Raw genomic sequence first — 14,091 nt, 5'->3', positions numbered from 1 at the left:
CTCATAATCCATACACTGAAGAATACATTAGCCTACATCATCTAAATATCGCTACAGTCATATTCCATGTACTGGAACTACACAGTGAGTCTAAAATCACACCACTGTACTTGAGTACAGCAGCCTAACACAAGTGGAAAGGATAGGGAGATGGGAAAAGCTATCAGGCAAATCAAAATTATTAGGCTGATGGTTACACATGATTACTTCAATAAATAATACAGTTAGATAGGTAGTTATCGTTGATATAAAAGGTGTGTAAAAGAAATACCAAGTCAGTTGATAAAATTAACTTATATTTTATTGTTCACAACCTGGCAACATCAAAAATGTTCTTATTAATGGTCTAACTAAGCTAGATAAAGCAATAGTTAATTATTTATGAACCATTAATAAAGTCCTTAGCATGACTCACAAACCCGTTTTAATGATTCCTTATTAGGAAGCATACAAAACATTTATTCCCTTAATATTAATCAATGGATTACTGTCCTGATAAAGCACTATATACATTTGTTCATGTGCTGTTCAGGGGTTCAAAACAAGGGGGAAAAATACAAGATTATTGGCACAAAGCATACAAACATTATTGTATTTTATTCACAGTTTCCCAGATATTTACATACAGTAAGTCTGGATATCTGAAAATGTACAGCATTAACTTCATCCACCCATTTCACAGTACAGTTGAATAAAATATAATATGTATGCTGCAGAAGAATTACATTTCTATAAAGGCTAAACTAAACAGTTGAATAGCTTGTTGCCTGAAATGATTATTACAAAAAGCAAAATGTAAAATGGCAAGATCTTTATTGGTTGACAAAAGCTGTAAAATAAAGGAAAATTGTTATTTGCTTGACAATTAATCAGATGACTATCATCACTTGGTGGGCTACGTTTCATAAACATTTCCACAGTTTTACGATATGATGATCAACTGATGTGGCTGAATCTCTGAGCTATGAATAAATTGTAGATGGCAGCAGGCAGGCAGCAGCAAACATCAAGCCAAGAAGCAGACTTCCTGGAACCAGCAGCATACCTGCACTTCCTGAGGGCATCAGATCAGAAAGGTGGCCACAGTTTATTCAAGGCCCAGTCGCTCTCCAACAAAATCCATTCAATATTTATTTATTGGTTTATTTAACAAAAGGTTAATTTGTTTATTTATTTTGGTTTATTTCAGAGAGCTAGTAACTGCCACTTGTGACCTGGCTTAGTCCATTCCTTTGTGTGTGATGCTTGTTGTTTGTTTTGACTATTCTGTATTTCTATTTAAATTGTAACTGGTGGGCCGTCTTGGCCAGGTCTCCCTCGGAAAAGAGATTTCAATCTCAAGGGACTTCCTGGTTAAATAAAGATTAAATTTTAATAAATGAAGTCAAATCAAACTTTTTAAGACCGGACTTCTAAATGTTGTTCTCCCATACAGTTTCACATTCCCATTATGCACCATTATGGGGCGTACTTACTTGTACATGAGACAGACTCTCTGAACATGCCCATTTTCATGCTGGTTTTGACAGACTTCAGAAGATCTGTGCTGACATCCCCTTTAAGACAGACAATGTGGCAATGCTTAATCACACATAGACGGTCCCAGCCACAATTACTGTTGTGTTATCCTTGGTAATTACTGTTGCTGAGTCTAAATGCAGTTGTGGACTTATAACATTAAGTCATGCGATATAGTAGAAATGCTGTGGTGAATTTCAAAACGTTTCAGAAATAACAACTTGATTGATTGATTGATTACATAACAAGTTTATTTTTACATTCAATTGGCTGTCGAGTAGGTGTGATTCCATTCCAGGCACATTAATTCATAATGATTTCTGTTCTCCCAAGCACAGAAAACATTATTTTCATTACACTCTCAGCGGCATGCTGTTATACTCATAATCACGAAAAAGGAAGCCTTCTCAGTAATGACTGCATTAGTAAACTCCACCTTGTGGGGGCCTGTCCTGTGCTATACTGTGTGAAACCTCTGTACAGGCACTTCTCTGTTCCCCCCTGGGACAAAGGAAGGGACAGAAAATGAAACACACAGACACTCAACTCCAGCATCAGGTTACGGAGCCATATTTCAGGTTTTCTAAAGATTTATTCCATGCCCATAATTGTTCATTGTCCTGATGAACACAGCCTGGGAACACAGCTTGCGCAGATAGGTTCCTAAAGCCTGAAGTAGCTGAACTCTTTACAGACTTACATGCTGTATAGTCCAATAGATTGAGATTATATCACACACAACAGCCTCTGTGTGTTTGTGAATACATAATGTAGACAGTATGCTGTATGCGACACTTCCTCTGCTAAATCAGCTTTTATGCTACTTTGTTCATTCTTTATCCATGTGGAAATCATCTTTTGGTCTTTATGGAAAAATATTCAAATGAGAATGATGTTTGTTTGCCTTTTTCTCTTTGGCAATACCATGTCCTTTTTGATATTCCAGTGAGGTTTTACATTCAGTGACCCGTGGAGATGCAACATTCAGTGTTAATAACTGTGATACAATATGATACTACTACAGGGGCTTCCCTAGAGAGGTGAGATGAGTCAACGCATACTTTCAAGGCCACAGCACTTAACAAAAGTGAATGTAAGCTACTTAAATTTTTGAAGAGCGTACGCTCAAACCTGTGTGCCACCATGCTATGACTGGTGGTGTCTGTCGGAATTTTAATCACATGGTTAATGGTTTTATCATTAAATTAGTGTATAATTTCCAATCCATCTCCATCTCCATTCCAAATAGAGGAAGAGGAATGAATGTTCACTCAGTTACTTCCGCGGATTGTCTTTACTTATGAATCATTGTGTTAAAAAATGTCATACAATTTCCCTTTAATTGCAAAATAGGCACACTATTGAGTTGATAGGGAAGCATCCTTTTTTCTGAGAGCCTTTGTAACTGGTGTCCCTTACCAGATACCATGAAGCTGACTTGTTGGCAGATTCCATTAGCTGCAGAGCGGGGAGAGCTGGGCAGGATGCTGACTCTTGCTGTTTCCAACTGCAGGACATCTGCAACCCTCCTACGGAAGTCATATCTGGGCAAAAAGAAATGACATATTAACTTTGAAGTCACATAATATAATAATTAGCTAGGCAATCAAATCCAGAAATGATTGAACTAAAGTTTGATGCGCTTCCCTGACTGTAATGACTTCTTGGTAAAACTTAATAAGGGTTCAAAGCACATGCTTATATAAAATATACATACACAAATATACATAACATAACTATTGTATGAGCCATAATCATTGAATGCATTACTGAAGTTATTATTGGCGGACCGATTACAAATTCCTGTTGCTAAACATTAAGAAATGGTCAAGTCACTATGAGTTTATATGGATAGTTTGCTGAATGGATCATCGATTTATAGTTGCTAACTCAGGCCACAAAGTAGCTGGAATCCAGTTACATAGCAAAGGGGTATTTGGGAACCATGCATTTGATCAGCTTCTCTGAAAGCAGAACAATCCCTGTATGTGGCTGCATCATGTTGATCGCATGAGCCTGCATTGTTGATGTTTCAAAATGTTTTTGATAGTAAATACTGATGCACTTTCACTTACAATATCAAAATGTATCATTTGACAACTAGCCAGGCTGAGAAATGCAATGCACATCATCAATTGCTGTGTTTTCACACAAAAAACCTGACGCTTCCTAGCTGTCAGTAAATGGTCCCATCAGTTTCCGCTCAGGGCAAAATTTAAAGTGTGCCAAGAGATTTCAGATAAAATTCTGATGACAGTGTATTAATCACAGAGTATGATATGTTTTTATTGCACTCACCTGCTGAAGTTAGTCATTTTGGGAAAGGTTTGCTCTGCTGAAGGGGATTCTGGGAGGATGTCGGCACATGCGATGATGCTGTCCCCTTTCTTCAGCACTAGAGATCTGTGGACCACTACAAAAATAGAAATTTGAAAAAACAATAATTACATTTCTTCTTTTCCATTTATTTATTGGGGGGGGGGGGGGACTTTTGTGTCTGTGTGATACCTGTGTTGTCTCCAGAGAGCTGGATGAGGCTGTCAGTGTAGAGCTGTCTCACAGTCAGGCTGAGTGTGCCATGTCTTGCGGATACCTCTCCCACCACACAGCTCAGAGGGCTTTCTAGTGAACAGCTAGAGCTCTGGAGGGGAAACAGAAAGAAGGCGGTGCAAAAAATACATTTACCATTTATGCACGTTATCTGACATTTTATTTGGTCATGTTGGTTTTGTAATAGACTTCCTTTTCTGCACTGCTTGAAAGTTTGTTCCATTGTACATACTGTACATGTTGCTGTTTGAAAGTACATTATCAAGGTTAGATAAATAAGTACTTGTCAGTGGTCACTCTAATATTGTGTACATAAAATGTGTATATATTATATATATATATATAAATGTATATAAAACATAATAATAATAAAAATAAAAATTGTTAATTGAAGGAATGTAAGAATAAAAGGGGTAGGAGTACATAAGTTTTACTTCTTCCTACTCCTTTCGCACATGTGATAGATAGATTTTTAGATAGGTACTTTTGCTGCTCATCTGTTGTTGTTTTTTTCTCCTATTTTTTTAAACATTGTTTTAGTTTTTTATACTTTCTCTTGCATGTTTGAAATAAAGATTTCAATTCAAATTCAATTAAAAAAATTCAAAGGACTTGCAACTGAATGCTTGAATGGGGCAAGTACAAATGTCCTTATAGCATCTTTAGGCATCCTACATTAAGCGCCTTCAATACTTAAGTACTAGTGTTAGCCTACAAAACAATCAACTTTCGAAAGCAGGAAGAGAAGAAGTGCAGAAGTTAAAGACAGGACAGCCTGGTCTCACCACTGATGTCATGTTGAAGGGATTGAATGTGCCTCCCACACCGTCGCACTGCCTGTTGTTGGTGCCAACACGGTTGTTTTTGATGAACAAGGATGCCTGGAGGGGTGAAATACAAGCTCAACTGTGTGTGTGTGTCTTATTTTTCTGTGTCTTTATGTGAATTCTGTATGTTTATGTAGTAATGCCCTCAGATTACATGGATCTCATTACAGACATTGTCCTGAGTTTCAAGAAAACATCAAAAGGCAGCAAAAACGTTTCTTGCCACGTTCCCCATTTATCTGCATTTCACTCCTTGCCACTTCTGAGTATATCTGCATAATAATGCAATCTTGATGTCTATAAACCAACTCAATGTGGATCTGTGTTTGTGTTATGAGTGTTTCTTCCTTCTCAGGCACTACGTGCTGGCATCTCTTGTTTCCTGATCATCTTTCAAGTACATTTCCATTTTAATATTCTACTTGGTAGCCATTGAATCCACCTGTCACGGAACTTTTCTTTGAAGGTTTGCTTTCCAAGTTTTTCTTTGTGTGCTCAAAGGGTTTAAGGCTGTTGGTGCTACATGGAAATGCATTCAATATTATAGCTGATTGTTAATAACTGATACCTGACGTGGACTTTTGTTCCTCTTTTTTAACTGTGAAAAATGCATTTGTGGATACGTGTACTACAGCAAATGACTGTGTACTTACATTTTGAATTGTTGTTGATTGAAGGTTCACCTCCAGCGTGATTTCACTGCTACTCCCATCAGGAAACATCTGCTGGCGCTGAGGAGAGAAAAAAATCCAATATTAGTGGACAGTTACAGTAGAAAGAATTAAACATGCATATTCATCATACTTATAGAAAATAGTTACTTACTTACTTTGCAGAAATACAGCAGTTAAAATGTACTGATTTGTGGATATTGCATACAATTACAGTGTAACTACTTATTAAGGTATTCTCACACTCACTCTGTGACTCTGTTCAATCCGCCTGAGCAAAACCAGCAGATTTAAGTTCCCCAGACTTCCCCTAGATTTTCTTCTTGATAATTCATATAACCTCTTTGGAGATATTTCAAGCTCTTATCCATAGATGTAGTGCAGAGCTCAGTATGGGGCCTCTGCAAAGCGGCTGACAGAGACAGCTGTTCCCTTGGTGAGCTTCCTAGTTCAGGGGGCCTGTAGGTTCCACTAGCCATAGTGGACGGATGTTAAGCTAAGGTAATGATCTCGTCCCTGCTTCCCATAGCCGCTTGATGCAACCCACCACAAGCTTAATGAATTCACTCTGTCCAGCGCAGCAGAAACGTGCTGTCATGTTTTTGTGGCAGCTTGGCTCTTAGTAAGTTAGCCAGAAAACCTTGCATGTGTTCTGTGGCAATCAAAGAAAACCTGATTCTTAAAATTTGCCACTGTTATGTGGAAATCTCGTAAATTCTTTCTGGTGACAGGCTGAGCTCGGTGACTGTCACTAGAATTAATTGCATGATCCTTTATAGAACAATGTCTGCCAGTTTGGATTGAGGAAACAAATTTGTTCATTCAGTGTCAATGTCAAAATGTATTGTTGTCAAGTTACAGACAAAGGCAGAATTTCTCTTCGTAATTATGAAGGGTGATATTTTACATGACTGAATGGAATGGAACACTTACCACATGTCCACAAACTCACCGAAAAAGCAAATGAAACCAAGCCTTGTAAGCAGAGACACAAATGTTTTTTTTTTCTCACTTCTATAAAATATGCTTTGACCTTTTGCAATGTGGCAAAGTATTGCAACCTGACCTTGAGCAATTCAAATTGTGCAGCTGGGGGAAGATTACTATAATTGTCAGTGTGAGCAATCTTGAAAGTTGGTGTGGAAATAGCCATTGTTTTTCTTACTGTCAATCCAATTAACTTTATTTATCATACTAGGGGCAATTAGTTAAGAGCAGCATGTTTGCAACAGTATACAACAGTACATAACACAAAACACACAAAACATTAACAACATACAAGCAGCCAGTATGTGCACATTTGAAACCCTAAATAACCCAACAGGGAGTTTAAAAGTCTGATCGCTGAAGGAATAAAGATTTGGAGTAGCGGTTCGTCTTGCATACAGGTAGTGCATGACAACGCCCAGAAGGCAACAGAGAGTATTCACCTGCCAGAGCATGTTCTGGTGAGGCTAAAATATATACATATTACTGCATATGTGAAAAAGTTGTATAAAGATATCATTAGTCTGATCGGATAGCCTAAACTCAAAAATAAAAATCTCTTGCAACATAGGAATGTATAATGGATTAATGATTGTTTTGTTTTGCACTTCATTTGTTAGGAGTCTGGTTTTTGTGTTCATGTCTTTCCTGTTTAAGTCTGTTTTAGGTTCTGTGTATTCTTGTTCAGTTAGTTCCTAGTCCTGTACATTAGTTAATATCTTTTGTGTTTGTTTACTCCTGGTCTTGTGTTCCCGGTTTTGTGTTGTGTATTCCCTTGGTCATTTACTGGTTCTGTTTAGCCCGTACTTGTGCATTCTTGGTTTTTCACCCATGTCTGCTTGTCTAAGTGTTCTCTCTGTTACGCCCTGTTGTCTCTGCCTGCTTGCATCTCTGTTTTCCTGCTGTCTCTCTGCCTCCCTCGTTAGCCTCATGTCCGTCACCTGTGTTGCTCCCGCCCTGCTCGTTAGTCCCTGTGTATATTTACCTGGTGTTTCTGTCTTGTCCTTGTCGGATCATTGTATGTTGTCACCCTGAGTTGCAGTGTGTGTTTCTTGTGTAGTCAGCCTCACTCGTCGTGTCTCCCTGTTTCCCTGCTCATTTTGGATTTCTGTCGGACACCCTTTGTTTTTGGACTCAGCCACTCAGTTGTAAGTGTGCTCACCTTTTGTTTCAATTAAAACCCTTCACTGAACTGCACCTGCTAGCCTTCGTGTCCTGCATTTGGGTCCTCCAACCTCCTCCAACCTGCTTCACCACACCACTTACCGTGACATCATTAAAAGTAACAAAACTTGAAGACTAAAGCTAATGATACACAGAGCAACTTTTAGAGCAATCGTGCAGGGCAAAATTGCCGTCAATGGTAATGAGTAAAGAATACTACCGTAATCCCCTTCACCCACCACTCCGCCACCCGCCCCGCCCCGCCGCTATAGTCGGAATTGCCACTAACAAGATTGCCCAGCAACATTGCTCAAAAAGTTGCCCCGTGTATCATCAGCTTTAGTGTGTTATAGTGAACATTCAGTCTCTAGAATGGTGACTGAACATGATGTGTGTTGAACATTAGATTAGATTAGCAAAACTACAATAGAGTACAATAATAATAACCAATAATAATTTAAACTATGTAAATGGATAATGTGTTGGGACTTGTGGAAAAAAACTTTAGCTGTTGTTGGTTTCTTACCAGTCTGATTTCCCCAGTCACTGTGCCATTGAAAACAGCTTTGGCAATAGTCCATTGTCCATCTGTATCTCTGTCAGCTGAGATGTCAGCACACCTCATTCTGAAACACAAATGCACAGAAAGACACAAAAGCACAAACAAGATGAGCAAATTGTATTCAAATCCAGCAGGTTTAACCTTTAGAATTTTCTCCTTCACAATGTTTTGCTGAGTCATTCTCAATGAATGTAGTAGATTACGCTATCTGTGTGTTATAATACAACACATGAGAAGGCAATGACTCGATGTCTATGACATCCAATGCCTGTATTTGCCCTCAGTAGACTGGTCAGGTCTGTGCCAGAGGGCCATTCGGGGTACAACTTGTGTTCTCATGCTGCAGAGGCATCAGTGGGTACTCAGACTTTATAGCCACTGGAATCTATGCCATTTACAGTATGTTGAATCTGTATCATTTATTATGCATATAAAATGACAAATATGTCTCTTTTTTTGCAACAAACACCATAGCATTCATGTTCCAAGAAAAGAGTCAGTGGGTAGAGTATAGCAGTCACATTGCTCACTAGTTCTTCTTTAGTGATGGGAAACTGTGGTCAACCTATAGTTTGTGAAACGTGTCCACATATTTCCTTTTTCGCTTTCACTCACTCAATCACCCTCTGTTGGTTTCTTTATCTGTAATAAGCACAAACACAATAAACACACACAGGCTCTCACCTTGATCCGTTGGAGTAGTGGACCACCAGTGACCTTCCCACTATACTGTAGGGTCCAATTAATGGCATATCAGGGTCCAGGTATACAGCCTGAGACTGGTTGAGGCCATTCAGCATCCCAAACTTCCCGCTGATGTCCCCAATTTCATACTGGTCCACTGTTCCAGATCCAGGGGCAGGACTGTTTGATACATTCCAGGCTAATGGGTTGAAGTGGCCCAGGATGTTTGTGTTGGAGCAGGGCTCTACGCTGCCAGGGTTGATGGGCAGTATGTGAACGTGGTAACCCCCAGCTAAGGAGTTCAGGTTCATCAGGGACACGTTTATAGATGTGGGGCCTTGTGGGACAGCTTGGGAGAACCGTACCTGGCCGCTGGACATCTGGGGGCCAAACCATCTACCCACGCTAGCTTTGGGGACTCGAATCATTGTGACGTTGCCACAAGCAATCCTTGACCCTCCTCTTTCTGCTTGATGAATGACCACGGAACGACCGGTGATGCCTGAGGTGGGCAACCAGGAAGTGACATCAGTGAAAAAGTTTTTTGCTTCCACTCGGCCCACTCTGGTGTCGAGATTGATAGTGCTGTGTTTGCTGGAGAGGTCTCCCACCTCGCAAGAAAAGGGCCTGGACGGGCCACAGTGGAGGGCATAGCTGCTGTCTCCTGTGCTAATATTAAAGGGGTTCCAGTGTCCTCCTGTTGTGCTGCAGTGGTTTTCATCATCATCCCTCTCTGAGCTGATGGGGTGAATGTGAACATGCCAGTTGTGGTTTTTAGTTGGTGTCATTGTGGGATTACCATATGACAAATCCATGAAGATGGACATGTCAGAAAGAGGGTTGTTCTTCATCTGGGTGAACCAGATCTCACCAACTACAGGGCTCTGAAATCTGGCTCTGGCTACAGTCACTTCACCAGGATAGCTGATACTGGCACAAATATACCTGGCACCATCTGTTTGGTGAATCACAACTGAGCGACCTATGATGCTGTTCTGTCCAAACAGAGGGAGGCTGAAGTCAGTGAACACCATGTCCACTTCGTTTTTACCTGCAAGGGACATATGCTTGGCGCTAAGGTCACCAACCTCATACCTGTCGTGTGTTGAACCTGGTACTTTCGGATATGCTGAGTCATTTGTGTTGACTTTGAATGGATTCCAATGACCACCCACATTATCATTTGAACACAGGCTTGATGGAGGTGACCTGACTGAGGGGACAGGAAAAAGGTGGACATGATAAGGGCCGACTCTGCTCTGTAAGTTAGTCAGGTTCACCCTCAACTCTGTCACATCAAACGGGGAAGCCTGACTGAAACTAAAGTACCCTTTTATCCCTCTCATATTCACAAGAGCGCTCACCTGTTTCTCTGGCACATTATAAATCTGAGCACACTTGTAACTTGACCCCATTGGGATGAGAAGAAAGCCATTGTTGATGTTGAAGCTGGTCAGGTCCAGACGGGATTTCTCAGGCTGGAAAGGAGTTCCAACGTTTACGACACCCAGATTGGTCAAAGTTGTGGGATCTAAGCTTCCTAGAAGAACGTTACAGCTATTGGCATTGCTTGTAGATCCTAAGAGAGTGATATTGGTTTGTGAGGCATCGACTTTCCCGATTGTAACTAGGTCTGCAAGCAGCCTGGCGTTGGTCTGTCCAGTGTTAAGGCGAATGTAAACATTACCTGCAATTGGGTCGACGAACCTGGCCTGCAAAGTCAAGAGCGTTTGACCGCGACTAACAACCGCACATACTTTAGATCCATTACATGTCTGCAAAATCAACGAGAAATCATCCAGGTTTGAGCTTTGTTCAAAGAGGTGTGACACGTTGACGATAGGGTTTGAGGCTGGATCAGCTGTGAAAGTGAAGACACTGGGGCCAATATTTGCTTGAGAACATGGCTGAGCATAATGACCATACATGACGGGGAACTCGCTGAAGGAAAAGTTAAGTGAACCACAGGATCCAGTGCCAGATACGTTGACAGTGGCCATCTGGGAGGTGGAGTCAAAGTGCACCTGTCCAGTGACTCCTCCCATGTTCAGAGCTGCCAGAAACTGAACACAGGACATGGAATCTGAAAGAATGACAAGGTGGAGGTGATGATAGTAATCTGGACTGCTCCACCTCAAAAAACATAATGCTGATATTGGATGCCCCTGCTTAACACTGACAGGGAAGTTAAAGTGTAATAAAGAAGTTAGATAGCTAACTACTGACATTACCCAACAGTGTCTCAGTTAACAGCTGCGAGTGATGCAGGCAGATAAGATGTTCGACTGACATCAAGGTTAGACAATGGTTCCATTATAGGGGTTTCTGAAAATGTGTTTCAAGGGATATGGGGGAAAATATTGTAATATTTACAATTACAAGTAAGAAAGAACCCCCTGAACTGTTGTTTTTGCCTTTTTTGGGGTGTTCCAGCCTTAATTATTTTTATATATATATATATATATATATATATATATATATATATATAAAGACATGTCTTAAGATATAACTGCTTCCTAGTAAAAATTATTCATGTCTCTTATTTCACTGAGAAGTCCATTCTCAGTGTTTGTGAAATGTGAAAATCTAAGAATGTCTGAAATGAGCTTAGCAAACTGAAAAGGTTCTAAGATGGGCAGACGAGTTTGAACTTTCCACCCATTCATTAAATCTGGCAAAAAAAAGTTGGGAAAAGTTTTGACATTAATGTTTGAGGTTTCTGTATAAGGAAATTAGAGCCTTTCAGAAAAATGTTTTGAAGATGAAGCAGAAGAACAATAAAGATGATGTTTAAGAGTGTGCATTGCTAAAGTGAGCCCACTAATATCCTGTTTCAACATGTATTTTTTTGCTGGTTCGTTTATGCATGCTTGGGTGCCACATTAGTGGAAGCACACTAATGGGTGAGAAATATCACACAATAAAAGGTAGATAATTTGAAAATCAGTTAACTTTTAAATTATGCCAATTTGCATGAGGCAAATGTGAACATGATGCGGATCTGATGAACATGCCTATGCATTATTCATGTTCAGGTCATCACCATTTAGAGACACATACACATAATCACTAAACTATAAAGTTCAGTTTCCTACAACCCATAATTACCAACTTTGATCAACTCTAGTAGTTTTTGTAAAAGCACTAAATCAGTTAGTTAGTCCATATAGATAAAGTACTGTTTAAATTAGGTTGTGTGTGCACCGGTTAGTTTCTGTTCTTAGTTAAACATTATTAATAGCGGCCACTTTCATTTCTTTAATGTTATTCAGCCTGTATGACATTTGAAGTGATAGTTAAAATAGCCAAAAAGCTTCTTTCACAATGTAACTAACAGTCCTGGTCTAAAATTCTTGTCATTAGCTGTATTTTGATTGTCATTTACAATCTATTTAAATAGATTAACAAGAAAATACAATGTATGTCTGCAGTGTTTTGAAAAGCAAACAACTTTACCTTCATCCACATGAAGGGTAAGCTTGTTGTAAATGTAATAAAACTTGTACATAGACTATGTCAACTTTTCATATCAAAAGAAGTGATTCATAAGCATTGACTGCTGTGTACTATATGTACAATAATGTAATGAAGGACTCCTAAGGCAGGACTTTCAGAAGGTTGTACAACAGATCATTTCCCATTTTTTAAGAGCAGAGCCTTAAAAACGTAAACCATTGTAATATCGTTAGTTTTTCCACAACACACTGGGACTCATAGAGGGAGGTACAACCTACAAAGCTTCCATCAATAAAACTGAGCTGCTTGTGTATCTACTGCACAGTTGGTTATAAATAAAATTATAAACCGTTTTAACCAAGTCCCTTTTTGGCCACTGAATAACGGAGAGTCTGCAGGTTTTCCTTCCAGCGGAGAAAAAGAGCAACTAATAAACACGACATCAACCAGAGCAAAGAAACAAATCAGTTAAATGGCCATCTGTTGGACCAAACACTGCATCTGTTCTCCATGGCACACGGTTTAAAAACAATGGCATAAACATTACACGGCAGATACATAAATCATTCATGAAGTCCACGTGGCACTTCAGGCAAAAGTCATAGATTGCACATACTCACCAAGTAAAGAAAACAACAGTGCAGCTGTCAGAAGGCACATGTTGGCAGATGTGTGCAAGACACACAGCAAAGAGAAAATGTGTATCAGGAATGACAAAATTAGGTACAATTAGGAAAATTAGGTGAATAAAAACTTCACTGAAGGCAAATCCTCATTGAAGGTAGCTATAGTAAGCTATAGATTAAAAAAAAATCTACTCAGGTACACCATAAGAGGTTCAACAACAGCAAAATGATGGAGTCTGTGTGTGTGTGTGTGTGTGTGTGTGTGTGTGTGTGTCTAGGTCTAAGTGTGTTGTGGGTTTTCCCAAATGTTCAGCCGCCTCTGTGCTTCTGTTTTTCAGCTGCAGTCTGTCTGTGTCAGCCTGTGATTGGCCAACAGGGCGACAGCCTGGATGGGTTGAGGTGGCCCGTCCCTGTGTTGACCATGCTCAGCTCGAAGAAAAATACAGGCAGAGGAAATTACCTGTTGATCATAGTGTTGATATGTTCAAGTGTTCTGTTATTTGTCAGTTCAGAATGCAAAGGAAATATTTAGTGGTTGTTAATGTATATATGTACATGTTCATGAAGCTTTTTCAGGGAAACATTTTCAGGGGATTTAGATAAAATTAAAATTCCTCAGTTGATTGAAAGTGAACTGATCCTTAATGTTTGTTTGTAGGCTTTATGTTTTGTACTATAAGGTTACACTTCATACTTTATACTGTAATAGCAGGGCTTCAAACCCCAGGGCTTCAGATTACCTGCCTGCACCTGAACATTTCTAGTTTTACTTCATCAGCAAGCATTTCAATGATCTTTTTAAATGAACTGCTTCAACTTCAACTTTATTATAACAACAAAAATAAAATAAAATATAATTAAATTAAATTAAATTAAAGCTAGTTTTGGCAACATTTGAGGAGTAGCTAGTAGTAGTAGTAGACTAAGCTAGATTTTCCAGAAGTATCCTACTGAAAAAGTCCCACACGCCCCAGTTCTCCCACTAAACCCACTCCCCCAAAACACATTTTCATGTGCAGTGAGTGCACAGGCAGTTTGCACACAGG

At 39.5% G+C, this 14,091-nt stretch overlaps 1 protein-coding gene across 1 annotated transcript; it reads right to left on the bottom strand.

Annotated features, from left to right (window-relative positions):
* Positions 1-283: 283 nt before the first annotated feature.
* cusr (Copper-only SOD repeat protein) lies at positions 284-13,346 on the bottom strand. The gene is made up of 10 exons (XM_038713969.1): positions 13,040-13,346; positions 8,964-11,046; positions 8,244-8,343; positions 5,549-5,626; positions 4,854-4,949; positions 4,027-4,159; positions 3,817-3,931; positions 2,938-3,062; positions 1,476-1,556; positions 284-1,054 (listed from the first exon to the last, which is right to left on the bottom strand). The coding sequence occupies exons 1-10, from the start codon at positions 13,077-13,079 to the stop codon at positions 963-965; spliced, it is 2,943 nt and encodes a 980-aa protein (XP_038569897.1). The 5' UTR covers positions 13,080-13,346; the 3' UTR covers positions 284-962.
* Positions 13,347-14,091: the final 745 nt, after the last annotated feature.

This window comes from Micropterus salmoides, unplaced genomic scaffold, assembly GCF_014851395.1.
Source record: "Micropterus salmoides isolate LMB-PRFRI ecotype aquatic unplaced genomic scaffold, ASM1485139v1 Ms_hic_scaffold_12, whole genome shotgun sequence".
Classification (NCBI taxonomy): domain Eukaryota; kingdom Metazoa; phylum Chordata; class Actinopteri; order Centrarchiformes; family Centrarchidae; genus Micropterus; species Micropterus salmoides.
The sequence above is the reverse complement of the archived record's forward strand: the minus strand, read 5'-3'. Positions and strand labels throughout refer to the sequence as shown.